We start from the raw sequence: 17,147 nt of genomic DNA on the forward strand, positions 1-17,147 counted from the left end.
TCTAAAACCAAGGCAGCCCATCCTGCACGCCGGATACTTGCCGAGTAATCCCGATGGTCGAAGGTGATCGGTTGGGACGACCAGTGGCGGAGCTCCGCGGTGATAGGCCCTAGGGCATGTTTCTCTAAAGGTGCCGCTTTGTTTCTCCCTTTTATTACGTTCCCCTGTGCTTTGCTTGCGGGGCTCGTCCTCGTCTTCACTTGGTGTATCCTGCCCCTTGTGTTCGGCATTGAGCTTGCCGGACTGTTTGAAGACCCAACATTCTCTGTGGGTATGATTTGCAGGTTTATCAAGGGTGCTATGGATCTGACATATTTGGTCCAGAATTTTGTTTAGGCTGGACAGTTCGTCTCTGCTGCCTTTGGAGGGCGGCTTCTGCTGACCTTGCCGAGAGCTTCTAAATCCGGCATTTACCGCCGTGCTCTTCGGGTTGTCTTCTTTATTCCGGTGCTTATTCTTGCTGCGTCGTGATTTCCCGTTTCCATCCCTGACTTCGGATGTACTTGGGTCACTGGTGCTGCATCGGGCTAACCAGCTATCCTCGCCCGCGCAAAAACGGGTCATGAGGCTTGTTAATGCTGCCATTGTTCTCGGCTTTTCTTGACCGAGGTGTCTGGCAAGTCATTCGTCTCGAACGCTATGCTTGAAAGCTGCTAAGGCTTCGGCGTCCGGACAGTCGACTATTTGGTTCTTTTTAGTGAGGAACCTGTTCCAAAGTTTTTGGGCTGACTCTCCGGGCTGTTGAGTTATATGACTTAAATCGTCTGCATCCGGTGGTCGGACGTATGTCCCTTGAAAATTTTCCTGAAAGGCATCTTCGAGATCTTCCCAGCTTCCGATGGAGTTTTCGGGGAGGCTTTTAAGCCAATGCCGAGCTGGCCCTTTGAGCTTGAGGGGTAAGTACTTGATGGCGTGGAGATCATCTCCTCGAGCCATATGGATATGGAGGATGTAGTCCTCAATCCAGACCCACGGGTCTATTGTTCCGTCGTACGCATCTATGCTTACGGGTTTGAATCCCCCTCTGGAAATTCATGGTCCAGCACCTCGTCGGTGAAACATAGGGGGTGTGCGGCACCCCTATATTTGGGTGTACCGTGGTGTTCGGATGTTTGTTGTGTTGCATTGTATGTTGGAGCGCGCTTGCGTGGTCCATAGATGGATCTGGTTGCGTCTTCCTTTTGATGCGAGCCCTTACGCGGATCGCGTACTGGTTTATGTGCGGCGTCGTTTGCTGCTTTATGTTGGCTATGAGGTCGTCTATCAGACCGGATGGCCGTTTTATTTTTTAATTGTGGAGGATCTAAGGCCTCCTCATCAAATTCAGGTAGCAACTTTCGCTTCGGATAGCTCTTGGTGTGGCGATTACTGTCGTACTTCGCTGCAGTGTTGAGTACTTCACTCCATTTGATTTTGACTGTGTCTTGTGCAGCCTTGAGCCTTTGCTTCTGTTTTTTCAGACTCCTTGCCGTGGCAACAAGCCTTTGGTGGGCATTATGTTCCTCCTGGCGCCTGTCCGGTGTGGTGTCGTCCGGACTGTTATCTTCGACGGAGTCGGGTTGTTCGGTTTGATTCCCCGTGTTGCCCTGGTCGGGCGATGGTTCAGCCTGCTCTATCGCTGGGCCTATATGATCGTTATTTCTGCCGAGGCGGGATTTGGAGCGGCGTTTACGCCGCCGCTTTGACTGCTTCTCAAGGGAACAACCCTTCGCTGCGTCCTTCCGTTCCTCGTCGTTGTTTTCTTTGGGTGTGTCCACCATGTATACGTCATATGATGAGGTGGCTGTCCAGTGCCCTTTGTGTAGTGGTTTCTCTTCGCCTCCCGCATCGTCGTCCATATCGTCGATGTCTTCGGAGTCGAAGTCGAGCATGTCGGTTAAGTCATCGACAATGGCTACTAAGTGGGTGGTGGGTGGGCGGCGAATTTCTTCGTCATCCGCATCCCAATCCTGCCGGGCGTAGTTCGGCCAGGACTCTCCTGACAAGGAGAGAGACCTTAATGAGTTCAGTATGTCGCCAAAGGGCGAGTGCTGAAAAATATCCGTGGAGGTAAACTCCATGATCGGCGCCCTATCGGATTCGACAGGAACGAGCGCAGGTGGTTCGGAGTCCATGGCCGGAGAAGGATCCGGCAGTTTCGCAACACGGCTCTCGTGAGTGGTAAGGTCGATATTTGGCTCGATCGCCGCAGAGGATACGACCTCCGTGGCAGGGTCTATCCACCCATCCATGGATGGCGCAACTGGCTCCGAATTGAGGGTCGGAGCGGCTGTCGGTGCGATTTCTTGAACACTGTCCGAGCTAAATCGTACTCATCGTGACCGCGTGGCGTACAAGGCAGGGGCTCGAATCTGTCGAAGATCAAGTCTCCGCGGATATCGGCCGTGTAGTTTAAGCTTCCAAACCTGACCTGGTGGCTAGGGGCATAACTTTCGATCTGCTCCATATGGCCAAGCGAGTTGGCCCGTAGTGCGAAGCCGCCGAACACAAAGATCTGTCCGGGAAGAAAAGTCTCCCCCTGGACTGCATCGCTATCGATGATCATAGGAGCAATCAAGCCTAACGGCGACGACACAGAGGAACTCTCAATGAAAGCACCAATGTCGGTGTCAAAACCGGCGGATCTCGGGTAGGGGGTCCCGAACTATGCGTCTAAGGCGGATGGTAACAGGAGGCAGGGGACATGATGTTTTACCCAGGTTCGGGCCCTCTTGATGGAGGTAAAACCCTACGTCCTGCTTGATTTATTCTTGATGATATGAGTATTACAAGAGTTGATCTACCACGAGATCAGAGAGGCTAAACCCTAGAAGCTAGCCTATGGTATGATTATATGTTGTCCTACGGACTAAAAACCCTCTGGTTTATATAGACACCGGAGGGGGCTAGGGTTACACAAGGTCGGTTACAAAGGAGGAGATATCCATATCCGTACTGCCTAGCTTGCCTTCCACGCCAAGTAGAGTCCTATCCAGACACGGGACGAAGTCTTCAATCTTGTATCTTCATAGTCCAACAGTCCGGCAAAAGGATATAGTCCGGCTGTCCGGAGACCCCCTAATCCAGGACTCCCTCAATCACTTTCATCAGTATTACCAGATTCAATATTTTCAATCTCTCTAGCTCTAGCAAGTTGTTCATCAAGAAATTTACCAAGTGGCACAGTAGTATCAAGCATAGAAGTAGTTTCATCATGAGTATCATGCATAGCAGAAGTAGCATCATCAATAACATGCGACATATCAGAACGAATAGCAGAAGCAGTTTTAGGTGTCGCAAGCTTACTCAAAACAGAAGGTGAATCAAGTTCAGAGCTCGATGGCAGTTCCTTACCTCCCCTCGTAGTTGAGGGATAAATCTTGGTTCTTGGATCTTTCAAGTTCTTCATAATGATAAGCAGATCTAAATCCCAAGTGACTCAAAGAATAGAGCTATGCTCCCCGGCAATGGCGCCAGAAAATAGTCTTGATAACCCACAAGTATAGGGGATCACAACAGTTTTCGAGGGTAAAGTATTCAAACCGAATTTATTGATTCGACACAAGGGTAGCCAAAGAATACTCTCAAGTATTAGCAGCTGAGTTGTCAATTCAACCACACCTGGAAACTTAGTATCTGCAGCAAAGTATTTAGTAGCAAAGTAATATGATAGTAGTGGTAACGGTAACAAAAGGTAACAATAGTAAAACTAATGTTTTTGGTATTTTGTAGTGATGATAGCAATAACAACGGGAAAGTAAATAAGCGAAGAATAATATATGGAAAGCTCACAGGCAATGGATCAGTGATGGAGAATTATGCCGGATGCGGTTCATCATGTAACAGTCATAACCTAGGGTGACACAGAACTAGCTCCAGTTCATTGATATAATGTAGGCATGTATTACGAACATAGTCATACGTGCTTATGGAAAAGAAGTTGCATGCCATCTTTGTCCTACCCTCCCGTGGCAGCGGGGTCCTTACGGAAACTAAGGGATATTAAGGCCTCCTTTTAATAGAGAACTGGAACAAAGCATTAACACATAGTGAATACATGAACTCCTCAAACTACGGTCATCACCGGTAAGTATCCCGATTATTGTCACTTTGGGGTTAACGGATCATAACACATAATAGGTGACTATAGACTTGCAAGATAGGATCAAGAACACTCATATATTGATGAAAACATAATAGGTTCAGATCTGAAATCATGGCACTCGGGCCCTAGTGACAAGCATTAAGCATAGCAAAGTCATAGCAACATCAATCTCAGAACATTGTGGATACTAGGGATCAAACCCTAACAAAACTAACTCGATTACATGATAGATCTCATCCAACCCATCACCGTCCAGCAAGCCTACGATGGAATTACTCACGCACGGCGGTGAGCATCATGAAATTGGTGATGGAGGATGGTTGATGATGACGATGGTGATGGATTCCCCTCTCCGGAGCCTCGAACGGACTCTAGATCAGCCCTCCCGAGAGGTTTTAGGGCTTGGCGGCGGCTCCGTATCATAAAACGTGACAAATTCTTCTCTCTGATTTTTTTCTCCCCGAAACACAATATATAGAGTTGGAGTTAGAGTCGGAGAGGCACCAGGGGCCCCACGAGGTAGGGGTGCGCCCCCACCCCCGTGGACAGGTGGTGGGCCCCTTGGCCTTCATCTTTTGCAGGTATTTTTTATATTTTCCAAAAAGTTACTCCGTGAAGTTTCAGGTTATTCCGAGAACGTTTGTTTTTGCACATAAATAACACCATGGTAATTCTGTTGAAAACAACGTTAGTCCGGGTTAGTTCCATTCAAATCATGCAAGTTAGAGTCCAAAACAAGGGCAAAAGTGTTTGGAAAAGTAGATACGACGGAGACGTATCACATATCCTTATTCCACTAAGGATAATTTTGACCGCTGTCCAGTGATCTACTCCTAGATCACTATTGTACTCCCTTGCCAAAAAAACAGTGTAGGGTGTACAATAGATCCGGTACACAATATGGCATACTTTATAGAACCTATGGCTGAGGCATAGGGAATGACTTTCATTCTTTTTCTATCTTCTGCTGTGGTCTGGCTTTGAGTCTTACTCAATTTCACACCTTGTAACACAGGTAAGAACTCTTTCTTTGACTGTTCCATTTTGAACTACTTCAAAATCTTGTCAAGGCATGTACTCATTGAAAAAACTTATCAAGCGTCTTGATCTATCTCTATAGATCTTGATGCTCAATATGTAAGCAGCTTCACCGAGGTCTTTCTTTGAAAAACTCCTTTCAAACACTCCTTTGTGCTTAGCGGAATAATTCTATATTATCTCCGATCAACAATATGTCATTCACATATACTTATCAGAAATGTTGTAGTGCTCCCACTCACTTTCTTGTAAATACAGGCTTCACCACAAGTTTGTATAAAACTATATGCTTTGATCAACTTATCAAAGCGTATATTCCAACTCCGAGATGCTTGCACCAGTCCATCGATGGATCGCTGGAGCTTGCATATTTTGTTAGCACCTTTAGAATTGAAAAAACTTTCTTGTTGCATCATATACAACTCTTCTTTAATAAATCCATTAAGGAATGTAGTTTTCTTTATCCATTTGCCAGATTTCATAAAATGTGGCAATTGCTAACATGATTCGGACAGACTTAAGCATAGATACGAGTGAGAAACTCTCATCATAGTCAACACCTTGAACTTGTCGAAAACCTTTTGCGACAATTCTAGCTTTGTAGATAGTAACACTATTATCAGAGTCCATCTTCCTCTTGAAGATCCATTTATTCTCAATGGCTTGCCAATCATCGGGCAAGTCAACCAAAGTCCACACTTTGTTCTCATACATGGATCCCATCTCAGATTTCATGGCTTCAAGCCATTTTGCGGAATCTGGGCTCACCATCGCTTCTTCATAGTTTGTAGGTTCATCATGGTCTAGTAACATGACTTCCAGAATAGGATTACTGTACCACTCTGGTGCGGATCTTACTCTAATTGATCTACGAGGTTCAGTAATAACTTGATCGGAAGTTTCATGATCATCATCATTAACTTCCTCACTAATTGGTGTAGGCGTCACAGGAACCGGTTTATGTGATGAACTACTTTCCAATAAGGGAGCAGGTATAGTTACCTCATCAAGTTCTACTTTCCTCCCACTCACTTCTTTCGAGAGAAACTCCTTCTCTAGAAAGGATACATTCTTAGCAACGAATGTCTTGCCTTCGGATCTGTGATAGAAGGTGTACCCAATAGTCTCCTTTGGGTATCCTATGAAGACACATTTCTCCGATTTGGGTTCGAGCTTATCAGGTTGAAGCCTTTTCACATAAGCATCGCAGCCCCAAACTTTTAGAAACGACAATTTTGGTTTCTTGCCAAACCACAGTTCATAAGGCGTCATCTAAACGGATTTAGATGGTGCCCTATTTAACGTGAATGTAGTTGTCTCTAATGCATAACCCCAAAATGATAGTGGTAAATCAGTAAGAGACATCATAGATCGCACCATATCTAGTGAAGTACGATTACGACGTTCGGACACACCATTACGCTGTGGTGTTCCGGGTGGCGTGAGTTGTGAAACTATTCCGCATTGTTTCAAATGTAGACCAAACTCGTAACTCAAATATTCTCCTCGACGATCAGATCGTAGAAACTTTATTTTCTTGTTACGATGATTTTCAACTTCACTCTGAAATTCTTTGAACTTTTCAAATGTTTCAGACTTATGTTTCATTAAGTAGATATACTCATATATGCTCAAATCATCTATGAAGATCAGAAAATAATGATGCCTGTCGCGAGCCTCAATATTCATCGGACCACATACATCAGCATGTATGATTTCCAACAAATATGTTGCTCGTTCCATTGTTCCGGAGAACGGAGTCTTAGTCATCTTGCCCATGAGGCATGGTTCGCAAGCATCAACTGATTCATAATCAAGTGATTCCAAAAGCCCATCAGCATGGATTTTCTTCATGCGCTTCACACCAATATGACCAAAACGGCAGTGCCACAAATAAGTTGCACTATCATTATTAACTTTGCATCTTTTGTCTTCAATATTATGAAAATGTGTATCACCACGATCGAGATCCAACAAACCATTTTCATTGGGTGTATGACCATAGAAGGTTTTATTCATGTAAAGAGAACAACAATTATTCTCTAACTTACATGAGTAACCGTATTGCAATAAACATGATCCAATCATATTCATGCTCAACGCAAACACTAAATAACATCTATTTTAGGTTTAACACTAATCTCGAAAGTATAGGGAGTGTGCGATGATGATCATATCAATTTTGGAACCATTTCCAATACACATCATCACTTCACCCTTAACTAGTCTCTGTTCATTCCGCAACTCCTGTTTCGAATTACTATTCTTAGCAATTGAACTAGTATCAAATACTGAGGGGTTGCTATAAACACTAGTAAAGTACACATCAATAACATGTATATCAAATATACCTATGTTCACTTTGCCATCCTTCTTATCTGCCAATTACTTGGGTAGTTCCGCTTCCAGTGACCAGTTTATTTGCAGTAGAAGCACTCAGTTTCAGGCTTAGGTCTAGACTTGGGTTTTTTCACTTGAGCAGCAACTTGCTTGCCGTTCTTCTTGAAGTTCCCCTTTCTTCCCTTTGTCCATTTACTTGAAACTAGTGGTTTTGTTTACCATCAACACTTGATGTTTTTCTTGATTTCTACCTTCGTCGATTTTAGCATCACGAAGAGCTTTGTAATCGTTTCTGTTATCCCTTGCATATTATAGTTCATCACGAAGTTTTACTAACTTGGTGATGGTGACTAGAGAATTCTATCAATCACTATTTTATCTGGAAGATTAACTCCCACTTGATTCAAGAGATTGTAGTACCCAGACAATCTGAGCACATGCTCACTGCTTGAGCTATTCTCCTCCATCTTTTAGCTATAGAACTTGTTGGAGACTTCATATCTCTCAACTCGGGTATTTGCTTGAAATATTAACATCAACTCCTGGAACATCTCATATGGTCCATGATGTTCAAAACGTCTTTGAAGTCCCGATTCTAAGCCGTTTAAGCATGGTGCACTAAACTATCAAGTAGTCATCATATTGAGCTAGCCAAACGTTCATAACATTTGCATATGCTCCTGCAATAGGTTTGTCACCTAGCGATGCATCAAGGACATAATTCTTCTGTGCAGCAATGAGGATAAACCTTAGATCATGAATCCAATCCACATCATTGCTACTAATATCTTTCAACTTAGTTTTCTCTAGGAACATATCAAAAATAAAACAGGGGAGCTAAATGCAAGCTATTGATCTACAACATAGATATGCTAATACTACCAGGAATAAGTTCATGATAAATTTAAGTTCAAATAATCATATTACTCAAGAACTCCCACTTAGATAGACATCCCTTTAATCCAAATCAACTAAACCATAACCGATCATCACATGAAATGGAGTAGCTTTCAATGGTGAACATCACTATGTTGATCATATCTACTATATGATTCACGCTCGACCTTTCGCTCTCAGTGTTTCGAGGCCATATCTACATATGCTAGGCTCGTCAAGTTTAACCTGAGTATTCTGCGTGTGCAAAACTGGCTTGCACCCGTTGTAGATGGACGTAGAGGTTATCACACCCGATCATCACGTGGTGTCTTGGCACGACGAACTTTGCAACGGTGCATACTCAGGGAGAACACTTTTATCTTGAAATTTAGTGAGAGATAATCTTATAATGCTACCGTCAATCAAAGCAATATAAGATGCATAAAAGATAAACATCACATGCAATCAATATAAGTGATATGATATGGCCATCATCATCTTGTGCTTATGATCTCCATCTCCAAAGCACCATCATGATCACCATTGTCACCGGCGCGACACCTTGATCTCCATCGTAGCATCGCCAATCTTATGCTTCTACGACTATCGCTACCGCTTAGTGATAAAGTAAAGCATTATAGGGCGATTGCATTGCATACAATAAAGCGACAACCATATGGCTCCTGCTAGTTGGCGAAAACTCGGTTACAAAACATGATTATCTCATACAATAAAATTTAGCATCATGTCTTGACCATATCACATCACAACATGCCCTGCAAAAATAAGTTAGACGTCCTCTACTTTGTTGTTGCAAGTTTTACGTGGCTGCTACTGGGCTTAGCAAGAACTATTCTTACCTACGCATCAAAAACACAACGATAGTTTGTCAAGTTGGTGTTGTTTTAACCTTCGCAAGGACCGGGCGTAGCCACACTCGGTTCAACTAAAGTTGGAGAAACTGACACACGCCAGCCACCTATGTGCAAAGCACGTCGGTAGAACCAGTCTCGCGTAAGCGTACGCGTAATGTCTGTCCGGGCCGCTTCATCCAACAATACCGCCGAACCAAAGTATGACATGCTGGTAAGCAGTATGACTTATATCGCCCACAACTCACTTGTGTTCTACTCATGCATATGACATCTACGCATAAAACCTGGCTCGGATGCCACTATTGGGGAACGTAGTAATTTCAAAAAAATTCCTACGCACACGCAGGATCATGGTGATGCATAGCAACGAGAGGGGAGTGTTGTCTACGTAGCCTCGTAGACCGTTCGCAGAAGCGTTATAACAACGCGGTTGATGTAGTCGTACGTCTTCACGATCCGACCGATCCAAGTACCGAAAGCACGACACCTCTGAGTTCTGCACACATTTGGCTCGGTGATGTCCTTGCCTTCTCGATCCAGCAAGAGGGGCAAAGTAGTAGATGAGTTCCAGCAGCACGACAGCATGGTGACGGTGTTGGTGAAGAACAATCTCCGCAGGGCTTCGCCTAAGCACTACGTAAACTATTACGAAGGATAAACTAGAGGGGATGGGGTAGCCGGCACACGGCTTGGTGTTTCTTGATCTGTCTTGGGTGCTAGCCCTGCCCCTCTATTTATATGTTGAGCCTTGGGGTCGAAACTTGGAGTAAAAGCCTCCACATATCAATCTTTACTTCCGGACCATTCCGGAGTTCCTCGTCATATCCGTGATCTCATCCGAAACTCTGAACAACATTCAGTCACCAACATACATAACTCATAGTACTATATCGTCAACAAACGTTAAGCGTGCGGACCCTACGGGTTCAAGAACTATGTAGACATGACCGAGACACCTCTCTGGTCCATAACCAATAGCGGGAACTGGATGCCCATATTGGCTCCTACATATTCTACGAAGATCTTTATCGGTCAGACCGCATAACAACATACGTTGTTCCCTTTGTCATCGGTATGTTACTTGCCCGAGATTCGGTCGTCGGTATCTCAATACCTAGTTCAATCTCGTTACCGGCAAGTCTCTTTACTCGTTTCATAATACATCATCTCGCAACTAACTCATTAGTTGCAATGCTTGCAAGGCTTATAGTGATGTGCAACCGAGTGGGCCTAGAGATACCTCTCCGACAATCGGAGTGACAAATCCTAATCTCGAAATACGCCAACCGAACAAGTACCTTTGGAGACACCTATAGAGCACCTTTATAATCACCCAGTTACGTTGTGACGTTTGGTGGCACACAAAGTGTTCCTCCGGTAAACGGGAGTTGCATAATCTCATAGTCATAGGAACATGTATAATTCATGAAGAAAGCAATAGCAACAAACTAAACGATTAAGTGCTAAGCTAACGGAATGGTTCAAGTCAATCACATCATTCTCCTAATGATGTGATCCCATTAATCAAATGACAACTCATGTCTATGGTTAGGAAACTTAACCATCTTTGATCAACGAGCTAGTCAAGTAGAGGCATACTAGTGACACTCTGTTTGTCTATGTATTCACACATGTATTATGTTTCCGGATAATACAATTCTATCATGAATAATAAACATTTATCATGAAATAAGGAAATAAATAATAACTTTATTATTGCCTCTAGGGCATATTTCCTTCACACATCGGATGGTGAAGCGTGGAAGCACTTTGATGCATCACATAAGGAAAAAAACGGCAGATCCAAGGCATCCTCGAGTCGCCGTCAGCACAGATGGGTTCAGTTTGTTTGGTCAGATGGCAGCCCCATACAGCTGTTGGCCCGTGTTTGTCATTCCACTCAATCTCCCCCCCCCCCTCGGGTGGATTATGCAACGAAAGAATATTTTCCTGACGTTGATAATTCCAGGGCCCAACTATCCGGGGAAGAATATGAATGTGTACATGCAGCCGCTTAAGGACGAATTGCAAGAAGCTTGGGATAATGGGTTCAAGACATACGATGCCTTTAGCAAACAGAACTTCATAATGTGTACCTGGTACATGTACTCGACGCATGACTTGCCGGCGTATGCGCTATTCGTTGGCTGGTGTGTGCATGGAAGGTTCCCGTGCCCCATATGCAATGGAGCTCTTGAGTTTCATTGGCTGACGGCAGGGCGCAAGTATAGTTGCTTCGACTTGCATAGACCGTTTCTACATCATGGCCATAAGTTCAGAAAGACAAGAAGAACTTCATCAAAGGTAGAGTTGTCAAACACTCTGCACCACCTGCGTTGACAGGCCAACAGACCCTAGATCAGTTAAACGCTCTCGAGCCAGATCCAGGGCGTCCAGGGTATTTCAAGGGGTATAATAAGGAACACGTCTGGACTCACAAGACATGCTTCTGGGATCTGCCTTACTTCAAAGACCTCCTTTGCCCACACAACATTGACGTGATGCACACTGAAAAGAATATCGCCGAAGCCATTTTTGGTACATTGTTCGGCATATAGGGGAAATCAAAGGATAATACTAATGCTAGAGTCGATCAAGAGGAGCTATGTGATAGACCATTACAAAACATGAAAGAACCAAAAGGAAAGGGGATCAACTGGACGAAGCGAAAGGCATGGTTCAATCTTGGAAGGCCAGCTATGAAGAAAATTATTTTGTGGGTGAAAATGCAGTTGATGTTCCCCGATGGGTATGCAGCAAATCTAAAGAGGGGAGCGAGTCTTCAAAAATTGAAAATGTTTGGTCTAAAAAGTCATGATTGGCACATACGGATTGAGCGGATAATGTTGGTGATGTTGCGTGGCTTCATCCCTGAGGACGAATGGCTAGTACTGGCAGAGCTGAGCTATTTCTTCCGTGTTATTTGTGCGAAAGAAATATCGCCTGGCCTCCTAGAAGAAATGGAATAGTTGGCGCCGGAGTTGATCTGCAAGTTAGAGAATATCTTTCCGCCAAGCTTCTTTAATCCAATGCAACACTTGATTTTGCATCTCCTGACAGAGGCACGATTGGGGGGGTGCAAAATCGTTGGTGCTACTCAACTGAGAGGATGCAGAAGATGCTTCGAGCAAAATGTAAAAATAAACGTAGAATAGAAGCATCGATGGCGGAGGCATTCATCACTGAGGAGGCGGCAAACTTCATGACCGCACACTACGAAGCCAAAAATCGTCATTTACATAATCCGAAGCCTCGGTACAATGCTAACGAACCACAAAAGGGTCAATCCAACCTCAGCCTATTCAAAGGGAATCTCGCACCAGCCGGTGGATGGAAACCAGTAAGGTCGGATGTTGAAGAATGGCGGACCATTTTGATGTATCTCTTCAACAACCTAACAGAAGTGCGGTCGTACATCGAGTAAGATCTCGGTACATTGTTTCACAACTTCTAATTCCTTTGAACTTCTCTTATTCCTGGATATTTGATGTAGTCGATACGTCGCCATATTCTCATATGGAGCGGTGATCCAAAAGGATTCCGTCGAAGAGTATGACCTTCTGGCAAAACAAGGAGCCGAATTTCCCGGTTTCATCTCTTGGTTCAAAAAAATGGTACTTTCCATTCACTACAAGAATCCTGTTAATCCATGACGGATACCTTCCGTCATAGACGTATAAAAAACTATCATAGAAGGGCATCAATGATGGATTTGAAATCCGTCATGTATATCGCGTCATAATTGACGATTGCACACTTCATGACGGATTTTGACCGTCATGAATTACAGTTAACCGAAGTGCTCATAACGACGTGAACTTGTATGCCACGTCATCCGCTGATATGGATATTACGTGGTAGCCCATTAACTTAGTGGCCCAACTAGAATTGCAGCCCACTAAATTTCAGCTATGTCTAAGAATCAATGGCCCAATTAGAATTTCAGCCCACTAAATTTCAACTCCGTCTAGGACTCAGTGGCCCAATTAAAATTTCAGCCCACTATATTTCAGCTCCGTTTAGGACACACAGCCCATGTGTAGTAATCAACCAAATTGAAATTTCAGTCTATTAAATTTCAAGGTCAGTCCAAGGCCCACTAATTTCAAGCCGAGAGATTAGCTCATCTCACAATAAAAAAATTAGCCAATATCTTTTTCCCGAAAATATGTGCTACAGTATGTCATTAAATAAATGATAAACACACTACGAAACAACACTTTATACAAATGGAAAAAAGACAACAACACTTTATACAAATGGAAGAAAGACAAGAACAATTTACAGATAACTCTGGACAATACTGTAGCATATCCCATATATTCAATCTACAACATGTCCTTAGATATTCCCCGGCGGAACAGCGGCGACACCATATCCACCACCATATTGCCTCTTTTTCTGCGAGTACACCACCATATCGCCTCTACCCATGCTCCTGAGTAGTCGATCTCCAGCGACGAGAACAACATGGTATAGTCGTTGCCTGCGCGTGGACAACCAAATACTTGTCTCAAAAATTTAGAAATAAAACAGTGAACACAAGATGGTGGGGCAAGGCACTGACAGACCGCGAGGTCGAGGGAGAAGTCGGGGGTGAGGACGCCGTCTGCGACGGACGCGGACACACGACATTGAAGGGACTGCAGCGTCCCGGCACAGCAGAGCCGCCTCCGCCAGGCGCCTGTGCTAACTCGATGCGGCTTCCTCGGTGATTCAGCGCATCCGACAAAGATGGGGCGGCCTGAACCGTGGCTGAGTTGCGGCTGACTCCACCTGCACATGACGTGAGGTGAGATTAGAGAAAGAAACGTGGTTAGGAGCATGCGTGAGGAAGAGTTGCCGCTCATGTACCCATTTCATTGGAGGCACAGAGCACGCACATATCGAGCACGCACGGAGAACAACGCTTACCAGCGACAGTTTCCTCTGGCCCGGCTCGACGAGCCATGGCGCTAGCGTCATATCCTGCCGTCCGCCGCCGCTTGGGCAGTGGATTCGTCGCTTCCCTTCGCGTTTTGTGTCAACGCCTACGACGACGCAGCTCCCTGGGGACGAGTCGGTGCCGCCCCCCGACATCCAAGCGCACACCACCGCACGGTGTGGGTCGGCCTGGACGTCGCGCCCTCGGTGCTTGCCCAGGTGTGGACCCGGAGCCGGGAGAAGGAGCTAGGCGGGGACGGAAGGCGGCGACTGGAGAAGGAGATGGGAGAAAGGAAGGCACTGGAAGCCGGCGGCTGCGGGGTGGGGGAGAAAAAAGAAATGGATCGGGAATTAGAGATTGTGTGCCAACCATTGGATCTCAAAAAATCGAACGGTGGAGACGCTTGATCCATGTGCCGGTAGGCTCAGCCAATCAAAACGCACGGTTTGCCTCACGCAGGATCGCACCCCTCGGCTGACCACCATATGGGCTTTTGCTGATTCCAGCCCCGCCTGAGTGAGGCCGCCCAGATTTAAAACCATTTCTATTTTTCAAATAACTAATAAAGCCACTTTTGTCAAGTAACCTTTTCTCAAAACAAAAACCTTTGTCAAGTAACTTACAAAAAATTATCTTATAAGTATATCCCAATAAAAAAATACATGCGATATAAAAAAATTATTACAAAAAAAAATAAACCAAGAACCCCAAGTTTGTGCTCGATTTTTTCCCATGTCGATATTTGGAGTTTCTTTTCATTCCTTTGATAGGGTCTAATATAAACATAGAGTGAGAAAGAAAAAAGTGAATTTTAACCCCTTTTTCATATTTTATAGTGATTGTAAATAGGATGTATCTATCAAATGCCTATAAATGTAGTAAATTACTTTGAAATAGCAAACAAAACCTGAAAAATGTCAAAATTTGACATATTATATGTGATGGTGTATGTTAGGTGTCCAAAAAGATTCAAGGATAAATGATTAAACAAGTATCATTTCTCCTTCAAACCTAACGCATTCTCTCTGGAGATCATGATTCCTCCTTGCAGATTGTTCGACTGCAAAGCAGTATGCATGATTTTTTGTGTGAAAATATTTTTGATTATTTTACCAAAGAATCTAGATGTCATATCATGATACCATGGGAGATTCCATATTTTTCACACTTTGTTTGCATTTTTTTCCTAAATTTAAACTACTTTTCTTGCTATCAAGTTCCATGTTGCTGCTCGAGTCCTGGCCCCATCTTGTTTGGAACTAATTTTATTTCCTTACATATGGCATAATCCTACAGTAAATACCACCAATAAGATCTTTCAACCCATTTCTGAGAACTATTTCATGTGTTCTCAACTTAAATTTCAATTGTATCCATTAAATTTTTAGATATGCACTCAATGACTTAAATATATTCAAAAGGCTTTTAAAGTGCCAAAATTTGGCATGTTGCATTTAGTGTTGTATGCCGAGCATAGAAAAAGTTTCGAGGCCAATTAATGAAGCAGGTTTCAAGGTTCACACTTATTTTTTTGTTAAAAAATTCTTAATCAAATAATAAATGTAAGGAAATATATATTTGGCATGAAGTGTAAGGAAAGTGTTTGTGCATTTGAAAATATGTTCAGAATGCTTTTGAAAAATACATTTCTAGAACTATTTATTAGTACACAATATTTTTTATACAGATTGTCAATTGTTTCATAATTGTATTTTTAGAAAAATACAATGGTTATACACAATAGGTGTGTCTGTGTGCGCGCGCGCGTGTGTGTGCGTGCGTGCACGTGTGCGCGCGCGCGCGCGTGTGTGTGTGTGATCTTCAATGAATGTACGTATTATTTTTAAAAGTTCATGTTTACTTCTTAATTTTTAAAAGTGCGTTGAACATTATTTTTTAAAATAAGTACACTTAATGAATTAAATAAAGCAGACGAGCCCAAAAAATGCCAAATGTTGACATGGAACACGTGATGATGTATGTTGAGCGTGGAACAAATTCAAGGTCAAACGACCAATCAACCAACACTTCGCCTTCAAACCAGACCCGTTCCTTCCCAGAATCACAATTCTTTCTCGGAGATGTTTCGGTTTCAAAACAATGTACATCACAACTTTTGCGGGTAAAATCATTCTTGCATTTCAAGAAACATCTTGACATTTTATACTAGTTAAGCTATTTTAATGCATTTCAAGATTTTATTAAATGCAAATACAATCAAGATTTAAAATACACAATAATTGTGTATTAATAATCATTCCTATTTTTCCTTAAAATTATTTACAACAGTGAAAGCTAAAAAGAAAAAAAATCTGCGACTTAAAAAATAGTATTGCGTGCTTCTGGTCCCTAATGAAGGTACAATTTTTTTTCCTTATATTTGTTTATTTAAATCCATATAAATTTTATAAAATGTTCATGCTTACCTCTTCAAGGTACAACATGATGAAAATAGAAAACGAAACAAACTTATTTTTGTATGAAAAGTGAAATTTGGAAATAAACACAAAGTTCGTAAAATAAAATAGAAAAAAAGCATTAGCAAAATAGATTGAGAATTAAATAAAAGGTAGCTACATCACCGGGCCGTCCTAATTGCTGTTTAAGGCGAGCTATGTTGTCTAAAAAAATGGTTAACTCCTTTACGTCTCATGTTCGCGGGCTCGTCTATTTCTCGCATTAAGTGACACAGGAGCGGCCCCTCGCTGATGGGAACGCTAGTTCGGCCGTTCCACGTGCGCGGGAAACACCACGCTATTTTCTGTTTCGTTTTTTCATACTTTTTTCCTTTTTTCTTTACTTTTGTTTATACGCTAGAATAATATATATATATATATAGATAACAAAAAACACTATTCAAAAAACATTTGAAAATGTTGAATAACTATTTGAAAATTTGTTGAACAATTATTTGAAAATTGTTGAACAAGCATTTGGAAAAAAAGTTTATCACGTGTATAAATATGTTGAAGAAGTTTTTGAAAAAAATGTTGCTAATGTATATAAAAAG

At 42.9% G+C, this 17,147-nt stretch overlaps 1 protein-coding gene across 1 annotated transcript; it reads right to left on the bottom strand.

Annotated features, from left to right (window-relative positions):
- Nucleotides 1-13,349: 13,349 nt before the first annotated feature.
- On the bottom strand, nucleotides 13,350-14,427 carry LOC119318930. Its single transcript, XM_037593479.1, has 3 exons — nucleotides 14,128-14,427; nucleotides 13,785-13,989; nucleotides 13,350-13,699 (listed from the first exon to the last, which is right to left on the bottom strand). Exons 1-3 carry the CDS (start codon nucleotides 14,162-14,164, stop codon nucleotides 13,555-13,557), a joined length of 387 nt encoding a protein of 128 aa, XP_037449376.1. The 5' UTR covers nucleotides 14,165-14,427; the 3' UTR covers nucleotides 13,350-13,554.
- Between the last annotated feature and the right edge of the window lie 2,720 nt (nucleotides 14,428-17,147).

Source organism: Triticum dicoccoides, chromosome 6A (assembly GCF_002162155.2).
Source record: "Triticum dicoccoides isolate Atlit2015 ecotype Zavitan chromosome 6A, WEW_v2.0, whole genome shotgun sequence".
In the NCBI taxonomy this organism is placed as follows: Eukaryota; Viridiplantae; Streptophyta; class Magnoliopsida; order Poales; family Poaceae; genus Triticum; species Triticum dicoccoides.

Bases quoted from the DNA above. Each gene is read 5' to 3' on its own strand.
- LOC119318930 (XM_037593479.1), bottom strand. From the start codon at position 14,164: ATGGCTCGTCGAGCCGGGCCAGAGGAAACTGTCGCTG. The intron at 13,990-14,127 runs GTAAGCGTTGTT...CGTCATGTGCAG, and splicing joins GCCAGAGGAAACTGTCGCTG to GTGGAGTCAGCCGCAACTCA. The intron at 13,700-13,784 runs GTCTGTCAGTGC...GTCCACGCGCAG, and splicing joins ACTTCTCCCTCGACCTCGCG to GCAACGACTATACCATGTTG.